General features: G+C 41.1%; 1 protein-coding gene across 2 annotated transcripts in view; it reads left to right on the forward strand.

Moving 5' to 3' along the window:
- The first annotated feature begins 407 nt into the window (after nucleotides 1-407).
- Scaf11 (SR-related CTD associated factor 11) overlaps nucleotides 408-16,134 on the forward strand; it is a 47,049-nt gene continuing 31,322 nt past the window's right edge. For both annotated transcript variants that reach the window (XM_021632835.2, XM_021632836.2), the window contains exons 1-2: nucleotides 408-656; nucleotides 15,533-15,614. In XM_021632835.2, the coding sequence (XP_021488510.1) occupies nucleotides 15,554-15,614 (61 nt within the window). In that variant the 5' untranslated portion in view covers nucleotides 408-656; nucleotides 15,533-15,553. The remainder of the gene's footprint in view (nucleotides 657-15,532; nucleotides 15,615-16,134) is intronic.

The raw sequence follows: 16,134 nt of genomic DNA on the forward strand, positions 1-16,134 counted from the left end.
GACTCAAGACATCATTGTCCCCACGGACGCGGCCGCCGGGCAGGCGCGCGGGAGAGCGCTGACCCGGGAGGCCCGCGGCCGGCGCATGCGCGTCGCGCTCCGGGCGGCGGGAGGGCGGGGCGGGAAGGTTTCCCAGAAGCCTCCGCCGCTCGCGGCCGCCCGAGCTCCCGCTCTCGGGGCGCGCGGCGCGCCCCGCCCACCGCGTCTGCCCGTCCCCCCCCCCCCGCCACCGCCTCGTAGTTTACCGGCGCCGCCTGGAGGTCCGGTCGGGCACTGCGGCGCCCGCGCACAGGCAGCGTGCGGCGGCCCCGGCCGCCCGCCCGCGTCGTCACCACAGCGCGCCGACCTGTGGCGGCGCGGCTGAGCCCCGCGGTGGGAGGGAGGGGGGGAGGGCGGGCGGAGGGAGGGAGGGACGCCGCCAGACACGGCGGGGGAGGGGAGCGGCGGTGGCGCAAGCGGCGGCGCGGAGCGGCGCTGCCCGGGTCCGCTGCTGCGTGGCTGCGTGCTCCCGACCCGGCCGGCCGAGCCCGCGGGCCCGCGCGCGCTTCCCAGCGGCCGCAGGAGTCCATGGTGCGGAACTTCGCGGCGGACTGACGGGGGCCCCGGCCTCCTGCGCTGGCGCGGCCGCCGGAGCGACGCCTGGACCTCGGCCTCAGGTAAACACGGCTGGCCGGGGCGGCGGAGAGGGGCCCGGAGTGGACGGGCCGGGCCCGAGCGGCCGGGGAGGGGGCCGGGCGGGCGGGCGGGCGGGCAAAGTTTGGGGCTCGCGCGCCGCCCGGGCGGCGGCCTGCGCGGCGAGCAAAGTTGGAGCCGCGGGCGCGGGCCGGAGGTCCCGCTTCGGCGCGGGGCCTAGGCGCGGGGCCGGCGCGGCGGCGGCGGCGGCGGGAAGGGGCTCCCAGCCAGAGCCGCAGGCGCCCCCCCGCCCCGGGGGGAAACGTGTCGCCCGGGCTTCCGGGCGCTCCCAGGCTGGCGGCTTCACCCCTGGAGTTCGCGTTGAGCGCCGAGCCTCCCGGCCCCGCTCGGGAAACCAAACTTCGCTAGGCTGTGACCTCCCCAGCGCCTGAATGAGGAAGAGCCGGCGCCTGGCCCGGGCCTTCCCCTCCGCTGCCCTCCGCGGCCGCCTCCCCACCCCCACCTCGGTTTGGAAACCTGCTGCCTGGGCTGACCACGGAGTCACCGGCCCGGGGGTCGAAACCGAGGCTGGTCACTCAGCCCGCCTTAGATCTAGGGAGTCCGTGCCTTTGGAAAGGTTGTTTGCATATGCGCGGTTGTCTTGCACGTATCTCGAAAAATTAATCAAAAAGACACCTGGTGGTAATTGAGGAAAACATTCCCGGATTGAAATGAAGTCTATTAATATGTATAACACTGTATTACGTGAGTATATAATCATCTTCGTATGTGATATGGTAAACAATACATAATGGAAGTTTTACATGTTAACTGTGTAAAACTACAGCCTTACTGTAGTCTTCCTGTGTCTGGTCACGGCTTGTTTCGTTTTGGATACTATCTTTGTATAAGCAGTGCAGTAAGATATTTAAGCATTAACTAATGAAAAAGTTTTAAGCATGTCTTGACTAATAGATGGAAGCGTTAAACTTCCTTCCCCCAGCTTGGTTCATTTTCTCTGAATTTTGGGAAAAGCGTATGAACTTGTGTTTTCTCATTTTAAAGGAAAAAATAACTCATATGATTATTTCCTGCAGCAGCAGAACAGTGAAGGTAATAGATTCTTGGTCTTTAAATTTTATTGTGTAATCCTGTCTCTCCATACCATGCTTCCCTCCCCTCCCCCCCTACTTTGGGTCTTGGTTTAATCATTTTACTATTATTTAAAACCGGAAGGAAAAAGTTGGTAGTTTTTGTATTATTGTTGTTTCACCTAATTAGACAGGAGAAATGAAATTTTGAAAATATCTTTTTATACTAGTCTGTCAGATTATATGAATTAATTTGCATTTTGTTTAGTCAGTCATTTCCTTTCTTTCTCTTTCTTTTTCTTTCGTTCTTTTGTTCTTTTTCTTTTTCGAGACAAATTCTCTCTCTGTATTCTGGGGGGACCTGAAACTTGCTCTGTAAACCAGGTTGGCTTCACACTCAGATTCAACTGCCTCTGCCTCCTCAGTGTTGGGATCAAAGGTGGGTGCCACTACTGCCTTACTTGCAGTTAATTTTTCAAAAATTAGCCGTTCTTAACGTAGCTTCATTTTAGCTGTTTTTTTGGCCCCACCCACAAATAACTAAACAGTCATTATAGTTGTCTTCCAGATTGAAGTACGTTTTAAGTTTTTAGTTGAGTAAAACTTAAATGTTGCCTTTCTGTAAGTATGTTTACACTGAAAAGACATTCTTCAATATGACCAAGGAGAAAAATAGAGAAGAAAGTATAAAATTGAGTTTTCTTCCTGGAATTCCTTCTGGGCCGCCTATCAGGTGTGCTCAACTTTCCTATCATCCTTGCGCACGAATCAGTTTACAAGCAGTTTTCATGAAAATTTGTTCTGTTAGCCAGGAAATTAAGACAAAGCGCACTTAACGTGCTGTTGTTGACTCAGAATCAGCAGCACCCTTAGTCGTGAAGTATAATGGTCACTACCCATCAGCCTGGTGTAGGTGCCACCATTCCAAGAGTGCAGTGTGTCTCCCAGTAATAAGCTAGTTATAAAGTGATATACACCGTACATCCCAGCATCCCGTATCTTGCCCCCTGAAAAGCAGATAAAGTTTTATATAGTTCATGCTGGCCTTGAACTTCTGATCCTCCTGCCTCCACCTCCCAATTGCTGGGATTGCAGTTATACTAGCTTTAAAACCTGGATCATTAAAAAAAAAAAAAAAAAAAAAAAGAAAAAGTTATTTATTTGTGTATATCCATGGAGGCCAGAAGGTGTGGGGTCTCCTGGAGTTCCAGGCAGGAGTGAACCACCATTGTGGTTCTTGGGCACTGAATTCTGATCCTCTGGAAGAGCAGCAAGTGCTCCTCACTGCTGAGCCATCTTGTCCCCACACTTAAACTCTTAATAGTCTCTTTCTCACCTTGCACTTTGTTTCACACCTGAGCAGTGGTGACTGTAGTAAACTGTAGAGTTAAAATAGCCAGTATCATGGCCTAGTGGGAGGCCTCTGTGGACCTGACACTACCCACCTGAGTTCAGTCCTTGGAACTCAGGCCCGTGAAGATGGAAGTTGTTCTCTGGTCTCAGCATGAGTGTACCACCGCAGCACAATGGTAATAAGTGAATTGGAAAAATAAACCCAGTATCATTTTAGTTCTAAGGGTTACCTTTGGATTTTGTCTTTTTAAGTTATGGCACAATAGAATTTCAGTGTAAGAATTTAAAAGAACCGTCTCTTACTTGGAAAGTAACTCCCTGAATAACACCACCACCACTTATTTTTGTTAACTCACAGTATTTAGTGCTCAGCAGCCAGAATGAGCCTTTTGTATTAGATCATGTTATTTAACTTTTCGAATGGCTTGCTTTCTTAGTCCCAGTAAATCCATAGTTCTCACTGTGGCCTTTATATTACTTAGCAGTCTTCATCCTCTTGCCTTTTCTCCAACTACATTTCTCCAGTGCTACTGAGGTGTTCTCTGACTGTTCATGTGCAACAACATCCCCTTTCCCCTTGTTTCCCATTCTGTTTTATGCCAGTTTTCCCCACGACTTTTTATCACTTTCTAACATACTGCTGTTAATTTACTAGCAAGTTTATTGTGTTTTCTTAGCCTAAGGCAGCCTCCATGAGATCAGGTTTTGTCTTATTTTTCCCTTATTCCCTTCATTTATATTGCATGTGCATGTGTGCATACAGCCCATGACTGGATGTCATTCTTGGGAAAGTGGATTCTTTCTTACGGAACTTAGGGGTCAGACCAAATCCCCAGACTTGTCTCAGGTGCCTTTACCTTCCGAGTCATCTCACTGGCCCAGGGATTGTCATTTTGCCAATGATTTACTCCTAAAAATGTGAACAATGTTCAGCATTGTAGTAGGAAAATGATGAATTTTAGTGGATTTGTATGCTTTCTGTTGTAACAAGCTAGTTTTATGATTTTTAAAGTTTATTAACGTTTACATTCATGCATTTAGACCATGTTCACATAAAGAGTCAACTTCTTTTGTTGTTGATGCATGTATGTGTCTCTTAAGTGTTCACAAATGCGGTTGGGTGCCTGCAGAGGCTAAAACTTCAGTGTTACAACTGTTTGTGAGCCATTTCACGTGGGTGCTGGCACCTGAACTCTGGTCTTCATTATTGAACAGCAAGTGCTTTTTACTTGCTGTTGTTGAGTTATCTTTCTAGCCCAGGAGTCCTTTTAAAATGAAGAGTGTCATTTTATGACCTTGACTCTGTCATTTGTCAAAACATAGAAACCCTCGAGTACTTAGCTGAAAAGCAAAGTGGTGTAACTGACCTTTTGTTTAAAAAAAGAAAAGTTACTTTAGAAGCTATGTTGGTTGTATTTTTGGTAGGTCTGTAGGGTAGGTAGAACTGGAGTTCTGGTGAAATGTCTTGAAAAGAAGGAGAAGCAGCAATAGTAGATATGGGAAGATATGGGAGGCTTTTTAGCAGTAATGGGGATGAGATGAAGAACCTTGAATAGGTAAGTGAAACAGTAGACATGGGTGAAATTGCCCAGGGTAGGGACTATCACTAAGAGAGATGCCCGTGAATGGAAACATAGTAGCCTTAAAAAGTTTACTGGGAGAATGTGAGTTCCCAGAGAACACTGTGAAGGTCAGAGAAGCAGGAGTTGAAGCCACAGTGTCTCAAGGGCCTAGATGAGAATTGCAGTTTAGTTTGATATAACAGAATGGAACTCACTGGCTTATTGAGCAAGTATTAACCCCCCCCATTGGTGTTTGTGTAATTGCTGGACTGGTTCTAAAAGTACTGAAATCAGTTTAAGAAATTATTTACCCACACTATAGAAGACACCTAATGCTTATTAAATAGTTACTGTTAGCCAATCTTTTGTACTTTTGTAGATAGTTTACCTTTTAGTTGTAGATATTGTATAAATTTCATTCAGCAGCTTTGTAATATTAAATATATTAGTCTGTTTCACAGAAATGACTTGATTGTCTAGAGAGATTAAATGACTTAAGTATTAGAGTAATTAAATATTAAGTATTAGCTTCATATCTTTATTTGGGACTATCTGATGTTGGCTTATAGGTAGACATTATATCAGTTACCCTTTCAACAAGTACATCATTGCTTCCTGGAAGGCATTTCTGTGAATCTGGCCAGGGTAACTGGGGAACTAGAAAGAGTGGTTACCTAACAGAACCATGGTGGTTATAGATTAGATGTCATTGAGTGTCTCCTAACCATAAATACAGTCTTATGAAAAGTAGACTCGAAAGGCTTGGTGATGTGGTCAGGGTTAGAGACCTGCTAACAGGAGCAAGGGTTCTAGCTCTAGCTCCCTCCAAAACAGGAAAAGTGAGAATGTTCACTCTAAAACAGCGGTCTCAGCCTTCCTGCTGCTGTGATCCTTCAATAGAGGTCCTCATGGTGACCCCCAAACATATAATTGTTTTTGTTGTAATGTAAATATCTTTTGGAGATTGAGGTTTGCCAAAGGGATCACAACCCACAGATTGAGAACCACTGCCCTAAACATACTGCTTTAATTATATACGACTTTTAGATACTGTAAATTCTGTGGGTCATTTAAACAATCACAGACTTTCAGAAGACTTGTTAAATCTAGTTTAAGCATTGTTTAAAAACCCTGAACCACTGAGATTCAGTGCAGATGAAATCTTAATTATCTTAAATGAACACAAGGACAAGGACTTTCTACTCTGTTGTTGTTAGTTATTGTTAATTTGTTTTTTGTTTTATTTTCAAGAGAGGGGTCTCACTATGTAGTTCTGACTATTCCAGAATTCACTGTGCACACCAAGCTGACCTCAAACTCACAGATGCCCTGCCTTCCAAGTGCTGGGATTAAAGGCTCCCAGCTCTGTTAAATACTTGCAATGTAAATATCAAGGTCAAATAATTAATCTTGGTATATTACCAGCATTTAACCTCAGACTTCATGTTTTGCCAATTTCCTTAGTAATTTTGTTGTTTTTCTTTGTTTGTTGGCTTTTGTGTTTTTGAGACAGGATTTCACTGTTTATCACTCCTGGCTGTCCTACATTTACTTTTTAGACCAGGTTGACCTCTGCCTCCCGAGTGCTGGGATTATAGGTGTTATGCCACCACTCTGGGCTGTAATTAGTTCTGTAACAAAGGCATTCTGGTTTACATTTCACTCTAATGTTTTTTTATACTCTTAACTTAGAAAAATCCTTAACTCTTTTTAGTAACTAATAGATATTTTGAAGGAAAGTATTCTGAGATTGAAAGGTCCTTTGTTAACAAACTTGATATTTATTTTCAGTTGTCCAGGTTTGGGCACTGAAAGTCCTTTAGTGTAGTTTCTGTAGCTTTTCTTTTCAGTTGCTTTGAGTATGTCGAAGACTTGGGGGTGTGAGAAAGAAAAGAGAAGAACAAGTTGGGGATCTTGCATACCATGAACTATTGTCCTTTACTTGAAAAGTGCTTTGTTGTATATGTTCTCAACTTTCAGCTGTGAGCAAACAAAACATAAGGGTTTAACAATGTGGGAAAGGGTGCTTGTATTTTAACACCAGGGGGAAAATCTTCAAAACAGTTCTTGCTTAATGTAATTTACTCACTCATCACACAAATCTGAGACTCAAACTCAGGTCCAGTGCTTGTAAGGCAAGCAGTTTGATAGTTAAGACATGTCCTGAGCGCTCAGTGAAGTGGTTCTTAACCTGTGGGGGTCACGTGTCAGATATCAGCTGTCTACATTACATTCACAACAGTAACAAAATTACAGTTATGAAGTAGCAACAAAATAATTTTATGATGGGGTCATCACAACATGAATGTATCAAAGGGTCATAAGAAGCAGTGGTTGTGAATCAATGCAGTGAGAAATCTGGCATTTTGTCTCTTAAAGACACAGAAATACTATTAGAATATGCTTTGGTTTTAATGCCAGGTGAAGTGATGGGGCTTCTTTGGGCTCTCTGCCACAGCTGACTATGATTTGCCTCTTGCTCTAGCAGAAGAAGCATGGTTTTGCCAGATGCAGGTAGTTTCTGGGATTGTGTGACTTTTGAGATTTTGGGAATTTTTCAGAGGGTACAAAAGTGCTAAGAGTCCTGACAGGCGGTGTTGTTGGTTGTTTTTTAGGGAGGTTGGTTGTGGTTTGTTAGTAGCCATGATCAAAGAAGGAACAAAAGTAAAGAAATTAGGCTCAGGGATTTCCCTGTTTCCTCTCCCATCTATCCTTGTTTGTGTTTGTGTGTATGTGTGTGGGGTAAAACCGAGGGAGGGGGATAAAGGGTGGGAAAAAGAAGAGCCCACAGAGTTGCAAAGGTCAGCTACAAACCACTCACTGCATTCATCTTTTAATGATTAGTGTTGGTTCAGTTTTCTTTTGACTGTTAGTTAGGTCTAGGATAAAGCATAATTCATACCATTGAAGAGCTTAGTTTTAAATCAGGCTATGGTCTATGGTCATCAGTGCTCTTTCCTCTTTCTCAAGTTTTCTGTACTCTTTTTGTTTGTTTGTTTGTTTGTTTGTTTGCTGTTGTGCTAATCTCAAAGCCAGCAGTTTTCATTGCATATATTTTTTTGTTTTGTTTTGGTTTTGGCCTGGACCTGCTGCTTTCTTAAGCAAATTTAACTGAATTAACCCTGAAAATGTTTTAAAACATTTTTTTCTTTAATTAGTCAACTGTTAACCCCTTCTTTTACCTATATCAAACATTTGACACTTTACATATGCAGTTTTTTCATTTTCTGTATCTTGTTTCTCTCCATATACAGGAAAAGTGTACAGTATCTTAATCTACATTGACCATTTATATTCTAATGTCAGGCTCAAAACCATGACTAACACAGTAGTATAAAGTAAATGAAAACATTAAAAAGTAATTATGACAACACGTTGTTTTGAAAATTCCCAGAGCAATGAAACTTACAAATTATATATGGTATTTTGTTGTAAATAACACTTGCAGCAATATTTTGAATACCTGTAAGAAAATATTTCTGTAAAGCTAGTTTTCTAAAGGAGAATAGGTATCAATAACTTCAGTAAAATTTGCAAGCTGTCATTTACTTGAAAACCCTATGGTGAGCCTGGCATGGTGGCACATGCTTGTAACCCAGCACTCAGGAGGTGCATCTTGAGAGGGAGTAGCTTCTCTCAGGACGATACAGACGTTTTTAAACTTGATAGAGGTATATTCCCTTCTATATAGTTTGTTGGACTTAGAAAATAATCTTATTTTTTTAAGGTTGCATACAAAATATTAAGTTCTATCTGGCATGTATGTGTCTGTCTTATACTTTGTTCTCATTGATTCCTCTTCCTAACAACCTTCCCCATTTCTCTGTCTCCTTCATCTAGTTCCCTTTCTTTTAGTTAATTCTTTTGTTTACTATTGCATCTATTTCGTTACCTTATTCCTGCTTCCTTTAGATCTTTTCATGTCTTGATTCCCTTTCTAGTTTGACCTGTGAAGACATGTAGAGACACACAAACACTCAAATTAACATTCCAAATAGGGAGAAAAAAAATGCTATTTGTCTAAAACTAATTTATATTACTTCACATAATGGTTCCAGTTGCATCCATTTTCCTTCATATGCCATTTTATTTTTCATAATGACTGGCTGCATGAATTTCACTCTGTATATGTACTGTATTTTTTCAGTTGTCTTGTTGGTGAACATCAGTACTTGCTCCATTCTTCACTAATGTGAGTAATGTAGCTGTCAACATGGACGAGTAGAACCTCTTCGGCATGTTGACTTAGGAGTCCTTGGGATGTACTTGAGAGTCGTGTTACTGGGTTATGTGGTGGGTCTTTGTGGGTGGTTCCGTTTTTGGTGACCCTCCATATGGAGTTCTGATTTGGCTGTACATGTTTACATTCCTAGCATCAATAAATACGGGTTCTGCATTTTGTAAACCCTGGGCAGTGTTTGTTGTCATTTGTTTCCTGAATATTTTTTTGATTGCCAAGGATGGTAGACACTTCCTCAAGCATTTGTTGGTCACTTGAGTTTCTTTTGAGAGCTATTTATTTATTTCATTGTCCCATTGGTAACTTGATGATTTGGTTCTTTTGGTGTTTCAACTTTGCAGGTCTTTGTGTATCCTAGGTATAAGCCTCCATGTGGTTAGTTGGCAAAGATTTATCACCCCCAATTCTGAAGACTTTCTTTTCATTTCATTGATTTGTTTGTTTGTTTTTGCTGTGCTTCTTACTTTCATATGATCCTGTTAATTAAATTTTGAGATTATTTCTGGTGCTGTTGAAGGCCTTTTCAGAGCAGTCCTTGCCCATGCCTATGTCTTGAAGTGTTATGCTTATGTTTTCCTTTAGTACATCAGTTCTCAACCTATATGCCATGACCCCTTTGGTGGGGGGTGGTCAAATGACCTTTTCACAGGGGTCACATACAAGATAATCCTGCATATCAGACATTTACATTCTGATTTGTAACAGTGGCAAAAGAACTACTATGAAGTAGTAACAAAAATAAGTTTATGGTTGGGGGTCACCACAAGATCAGGAACTGTATGAAAGGGTCACAGCATTAGGAAGGTTGAGAACCACTGCTCTAGCCCTTTGAAACCTCATATTAAGATCCGTTTTGATTCTTTCATCCATTTTGAGATGATTTTGTATAGGGTAAAAGATGGATCTACTTGCTTTTACATATGGAAGTCTAGTTTTTTCAGTTTCATTTGTTGAAAAGGTTATCTTTTCTATATAGCAAAGCCCCATCTCTAAAAAAAAAAAAGAAAACTTAAAAAAAAAGATACTTTTGTTTTGGCGGTATGGATTTCTGAACCTTACGGGACTCATTATTTAGGGTTTGCTTTGATACACATTTAAGGAACTTGGATTAATAATTTCTTGGTTATTAGAACCGTTTGGTGCCAGTTATGGCTGACTGTCTTTGGAGTGCCAGCTTCTGAATAATGACATGGAGACTTTTCTGTATTTATTAAAGTTTGGTCTTAGCTTTGGCTTGTTCCCCGACCAGCTCTTAACTGTCCCATTTATACTAATCTACATTCTGCCATGTGGCTGGTTACCTTTCCTCAGTCTTGGCACCTGTTTTTTCCTCTGTGGCTGGTTGGCAACTCTTTCTGCCTCTGATTCTTTCCCAGAGTCCCGCCTTCCTTTCCTGTCTTTGCTATCTGTAAAAGTAATTTTTATTTCCCTGACTGAAGTGTCATTTCTGAGGCTTATGTCTGCTAACATAGGCCTAGTCCTGGAAGCCTCTAGCCTCTGTACCATCTAATCGAGGCTTAGAATGTTTTTAGCCTCTGACTGAGACTGCTGAATAGGATTACCCTTTCTTTTTCTTTCTGATATTTGGCTTGTTCTGTCCTCACCTGTGACTAGCTCGTTCTCTCTGCCTCTCGCTGTAAAGCTCCCCAGGGTAAAGACTGCCTTCATATGAACTAAACTGCCACGAACTCCACTTCAGTGCTCCTTAACCCCTGACTCAGTGGGACTCGCTGAACAGGGTTGCAGTAGGACTCAGAGACCTGCATGCCTCGATTAAAAGTGTGTCTGCGTTCCAGCTGGATCACACAGACCTGGAAGGTCTTTGGATGTGATCTCTTGCCAAAACAGCCATGTTCTGAATTAACATTCCTTTACAGCTATAGGCTGTCAGTTTTTTATTAAACCAGTCAGAAGGTGTTGGAAAGAGTGCTTACAAAACATGATGCAGCCAAAAGAACAACAATACCAAAGTTGGGCCTTAATCATATCTCTGCCTGTACAGAAATCAGCACTTGAATAATACAAAGACAACCTTTACACAATGTACAAAAAGATCACCGCAATTTGTAGAGTGTTGTCTGAATTATCCCATCACTTAGAATATTTTGTTTTAGGAATGAATGAATTCAGTTTACACTTTTCTGTCCTGTTCCTATTAACATTTTATTGCCATACCTTATTCTATCAAATATGCCTTACTACTTTTCACCAAAGGCTGTTGAAGTCATAATGAACATTTAGTGAAAGACTGACCAGATTTAATTTGAAAACCCACTTCACAATCTGTAACATTGAAAGTAAGATTATATTTAGTAGTGAATTAGTTCACAATATTTCGTGACCTCTAAAAAATTTTATGATCTGTGTTGGACTTTTCAAAAAATAAACTGTTAGTGTATTTTTTCTAAGCCAGAATTATCCAGGTTGGTCTTGAACTTGCTGTGTAACTGAGGGTGACCTGGAACTTAAATCTTCCTGTCTTTACCTCCCAAGCACTAAGATTACAGGCTTGTACTAATGTATGGTATGTGATTCTGGGATTAGAACACAGGCCTTCATACACGCTAGACACTCTACTAACAAAGCTGTATTTTTAGTCTAGTATATAATCCATTAATTTATAAATCATTGAGCCAGGGCGAGGGGAGAGGCTTAATACATGCCCGATCTTACTAGACCTGCAGCATACCTTCCCAAGCAGAACCTAAGACAAACCCCGATTACTATCCTTCCCTTTCCCCCATCGCCTCTGGTGGCCTTGCATTGGTGGCCTTCTCACTTCAGTCTCCCTAGGCTGGGATTAGAGACATGTTTTACAAAATTTGGCCTTTTTTTTTTTAAATTAAATTTTTTTCCTATAGCAAAGATACTGCAAACTAAGCTTTGTTGTTGTTTTTGTGGGTTTTTTTTTGTGTGTGTGTGTTTTTTTTTTTTTGAGACAGGATTTCTTTGTGTAGCTTTGGCTGGTCAGGCTGGCCTTGAACTCAGAGATTGCCCTGCCTCTGCCTCCCAAATGCTGGGATTGAAAGTGTGTACCACCACCACCACCACTACCTGTCTGCAAACTAAGCTTTTCTTCCCCACTTTCCTCCTCCTTGCTTCTCTACATGCTAGGCAAGTACTAGAGTAGACCACCTAACTGCATCCTGGCCCAGTAGCTGGTATGTCACCATTATCGGTTTATTTTTTTCTGTTGTGTTCTGAGGGTCAAAAATGCTTGTGACATGCTGGAACTTGGTGAACAGGACTGTTTTGATTTAGTTACTAATTTTCACATTTTTGTACTGAAAGGGTTTGAAAGTCAACAAAACAAAATGAAGGGAATAGGACAAGAGATGGCTATTTGTTATCATCATTGTATTAATTTAATATACTTATGTAAAATGGTGGTTTTACATAGGTATTTAAATGCTATAAAGAGCTGTTATTCTGTGTTGTTGGATGTTTATTAGTCAATTTTCTGCTACTATAATGAAATACCTGAGCTGGGTACTGAATGAAAGAAATTTATTTAGCTTTGGTTGTTTGAAGGACATGGACCAGCATCTGTTCTGCTCTGTTAGTTCCTTAATTTCATGTAAAATGGAGATGTCTTCTTGAACACTAAAGGAGGTCAGGGAGATAATTTATGACTTGTTAGGAAGTAGTAGCTAGCTAAAAGTAATAGGAAAATCTTATCCAGAAATCCAGATTAGTGGCACTTGTGTGTAACATTTTTAACGAGTATGCTCAGTAGAAAAATTTAGTACCTGTGTACATGCCTAGTACTAATGTAGTGGGTTTTGTTTTTTAAGTTTATGTAGTATGTTATATAATGATATCTGGCTTAGAATAATTGCATTTCATAGGAGTTCAATTGTCAAATGCTTATTTAAGGAATGTGAAATACTGAGTTAAGGACACATTTAAAGAACATAATCAAATACATTTATTTTGAGGTAATTAGGAAGAGGAGTTTAAGGAATTCACATGGCCTACTAAGAAGAGAAAGTCTTATTTACAATGTAAAATGACTTTTTCTAAAGTTTATTTATTGTAGCAATGGGTATCACTTTTTAAGGGATTGCTGCGAAGGTGATCATGTATCAAGAAACCTTTTAAAAATAACTGTTGAAAGTTAAAACTTAAAAGATTTAGAAGTTTTGTTTAAAAAGAATAAAGTACAATTCAGAAACAGCATTTTGAGCATTTTTGTTTCCCCCTTATTGTAGATGAAGTTTATACTCATTCGTTAGAATCATTTAATTTGATCACTTATTGTCATTAATTTTAACCTTGAGCGCTTGGATTTAGTTGTAGTTTAAGTATGTGTGTCCCCATCAGTTTTCATGTTGCATCTTTTGGTTCCCAGTGTAGTGGTCTTACAAGGTGGAGACTTGGGGCAATTAGGGCATGTGTGTTGTGCCCCCTTGGGTGGGATTGGTTACCTCTTATTAAAGGGTAGGAAAGGCCTGATGAGCTGGGCCACTTTTGCCCATCAGTCCATTATGCCATGTGAGGCCACTATAGTAAAGCACCAGCTTAGAAGCAAGAACTATCCTTTACCAAATGCAGCTCTTCCAGAACAGCACTGTGCGGAATAGGTTTCAATTCTTTATGGAGAACACAATGTCAAGTGTTTTTGCAGCACAAATGAAATAAGACAGATTTGTTTATTTCCTGTGCCCTGTGTAGTTATCTGTTTTCCTTTTTTGTTGGAAGGTTGGTGGGGAGGAAGGAATTACACTTAGTTCTTCATTGGCCTGTTTTGATTAGAAGAGGATTTAACAACAACAGAAATCAACAAATCTTCTCCTATACTGTCATCTACAATACCTTTTTCTCTTGTTTCATTTGCTTTTGCTTCCCAGATGTGAGGTTAATGTTGCTCTTGATATGTGCTTGTATGTATGTACCTGTGTACGTATGTGTATGGGTAGGTGGGTGGTGTGTTTGGTTATGAAATAAATAACATTTCAGTGGTCTTTTGTTTTTTATCTTTAATAGACATAATGCTTAGTGTGCTAAATGTGAATTCTTTTCTGTACATATAGTGTTCTCTTCAAGTGACATTACAAGCATTATCGGAATTACTGATTTAAAAATAAAATTTAAGGGCTTTAGGTTTGACTTTGTCATTTAAGTTAGAGATGATAACAGAAAAATGAAGTTACGGAAAATGAATGGATCTGGAAGTCATGTTAAGTGAGAAAAGCCAGATTCACATGTTTTCACTCATGTGGTTTTGGGAAAAGTGGGGCAAGGGGCATATAAAACCAGAAGGGGACTGTTAGGAAAGAGGATAGGGGTTAGTGGGAAGATAAAAGTTGGAACGAAGGGGGTTGAATATGATCATTACAGTGTGAAGTAGGCATTTAGGAAAATACATTGAACCTCATTGTCTTATACAATTATATAAGCTGGTAAAAAGAGCACCTCAGTGCATGTTTTACTAAGAGAAACAGTTGAAAAAAGGATATAAGCTATGTAACCAGATAATATTCTAGCGAAGATACAACTATGGGGACAGTTAAAAAGATCCGTAGTTTTCAGGGACTTGGAGTAGGAAGAAATGAATAGGCAGAAAACACAACTGAGCTGTAGGGCAGTGAACCCACTTAGACACCACAGCTGTAAGCGGCTAATAGCAGTCTCACATGTGTCAGAATCCTTGAGTGTGCATGACCCAGAGTGTACTCTGTAGAAACTGGGCACTTTGAATGATAATATGCTATCAAGCCAGGTTCATTGATTTGAACAAATACACTGCTCTGCTGAAGGCTGATGATAGGGAAGCAGCATGTGGTTACAGATGCTGTGTGGGGATTTTTTTGTATAGATTTTCTGTGAATTTATTTTCCGCCTATTACCTCAGATTACCAGATAATTCCATTTTAAGTTGATCTCTTTTCCATAGGCTTCGGTTATACTTAGGCTTGTGTTATGGAATTTATCACTTAACCCTTGGTAATTAATAGTTATATAAAACTTCTTTAGGTATTTCTTTAGGTATTATTGAGACAAAATTCCTGAGAAGAAGGAATTGAAGGAAGGGTTTATTTTGGCTTAGAATTTAAGGGGGTAGACGCCGTCACGATGGGGGAAGGTGAAGTGGCATGAGCAGGAGGCCAGCTGGTCACATGGATTCCAAAGCCAGGAAGCAGGGATCATGCATCATTTTTATATGATACAGAGCACACTGCTGCCCAAAGTCATTTAGGGTGTTCTTCCCACTTTACCCTCATCTAGGTCATTCCTGCCAGACATATCTAGGGATTTGCTTCCAAGGTGATTTCTAGATCCTGCAATTAAGCAACTCTTTGTTTCTTGATGTCCATACTGTAAAAGGATACTGGATTATTGAGTAGGTGAGATGGCTTAATTGAGTAAAGGCACTTGTAGCACAACCTTGCCCCTGAGTTCAACCCTCAGAACCCACCTAAAAGGTGGGAGGAACAAACAGCTCTCTACACAGCTGTCCTCTGCCAGCTGCACCTGAACTGAAACATGATGCACCCTCCACAGGTAATAATAGATGAGTCCATGATTTTAACAAGAGGACTGGGCTGTCCTCAGACTGATTGGTTTGGCTCATTCTGTATGTGTAAAATGATTTATTACAGTTAAAAATCTTTTAAAATAGACATAATTTGGAGATGGCAAACATAAACATTTTCTTACAATTTATCTTATAGGAAACTTCTTCCCAAGGAGAGATGAAGAAAAAATCTGTATATAATCATAATGTGGGTGATCAGGAGTGTGAAGATGTTGGAGGTAACTGTTTTTTACAAAGCCTGTGTGTTGAAGGTCAAATATTGTCACTAGACTTTAAAATTAAGGTCTCGAGTTTTTTCTATTTTATATTCTGAAACAAACTACAGAAGAATTACACTTTTCCTTCTTTTGTTTTCATTGAGCATTTTTAGTTGAATTGTGTTGCTCTTTTTGTTTTGCCCTCTCCTGGTTTAGGAGAGAGAGAGAGAGAAGAGAGAGAGTGTGTGTGTGGTGTGTGTTTTGGTTCCTTCGCAGGCACATGTGTACATGTGCATAAGTGTGTGGAGGCCAGAAGACAAGCTTGGGTGTTTGGAGTGTTGTTCTCAGTCACCATTCACTATTTTTGTTTTGAGACAAGGTCTCTCATTGACTTGGGACTTTTCAAGTTGGCTGGCTAGCAAGCTCCAGAGATTGGTCTGTCTCTGCCTCCTCAGCTCTGGGATTACAAGCGTGCTTTACTTGGCCAGCAGATGCTTTTAAAATGTGCTTTCTGGGAATTGGCAAGCACATTTTTGACTGA

Source organism: Meriones unguiculatus, chromosome 8, assembly GCF_030254825.1.
Source record: "Meriones unguiculatus strain TT.TT164.6M chromosome 8, Bangor_MerUng_6.1, whole genome shotgun sequence".
Taxonomy (NCBI): Eukaryota; Metazoa; Chordata; class Mammalia; order Rodentia; family Muridae; genus Meriones; species Meriones unguiculatus.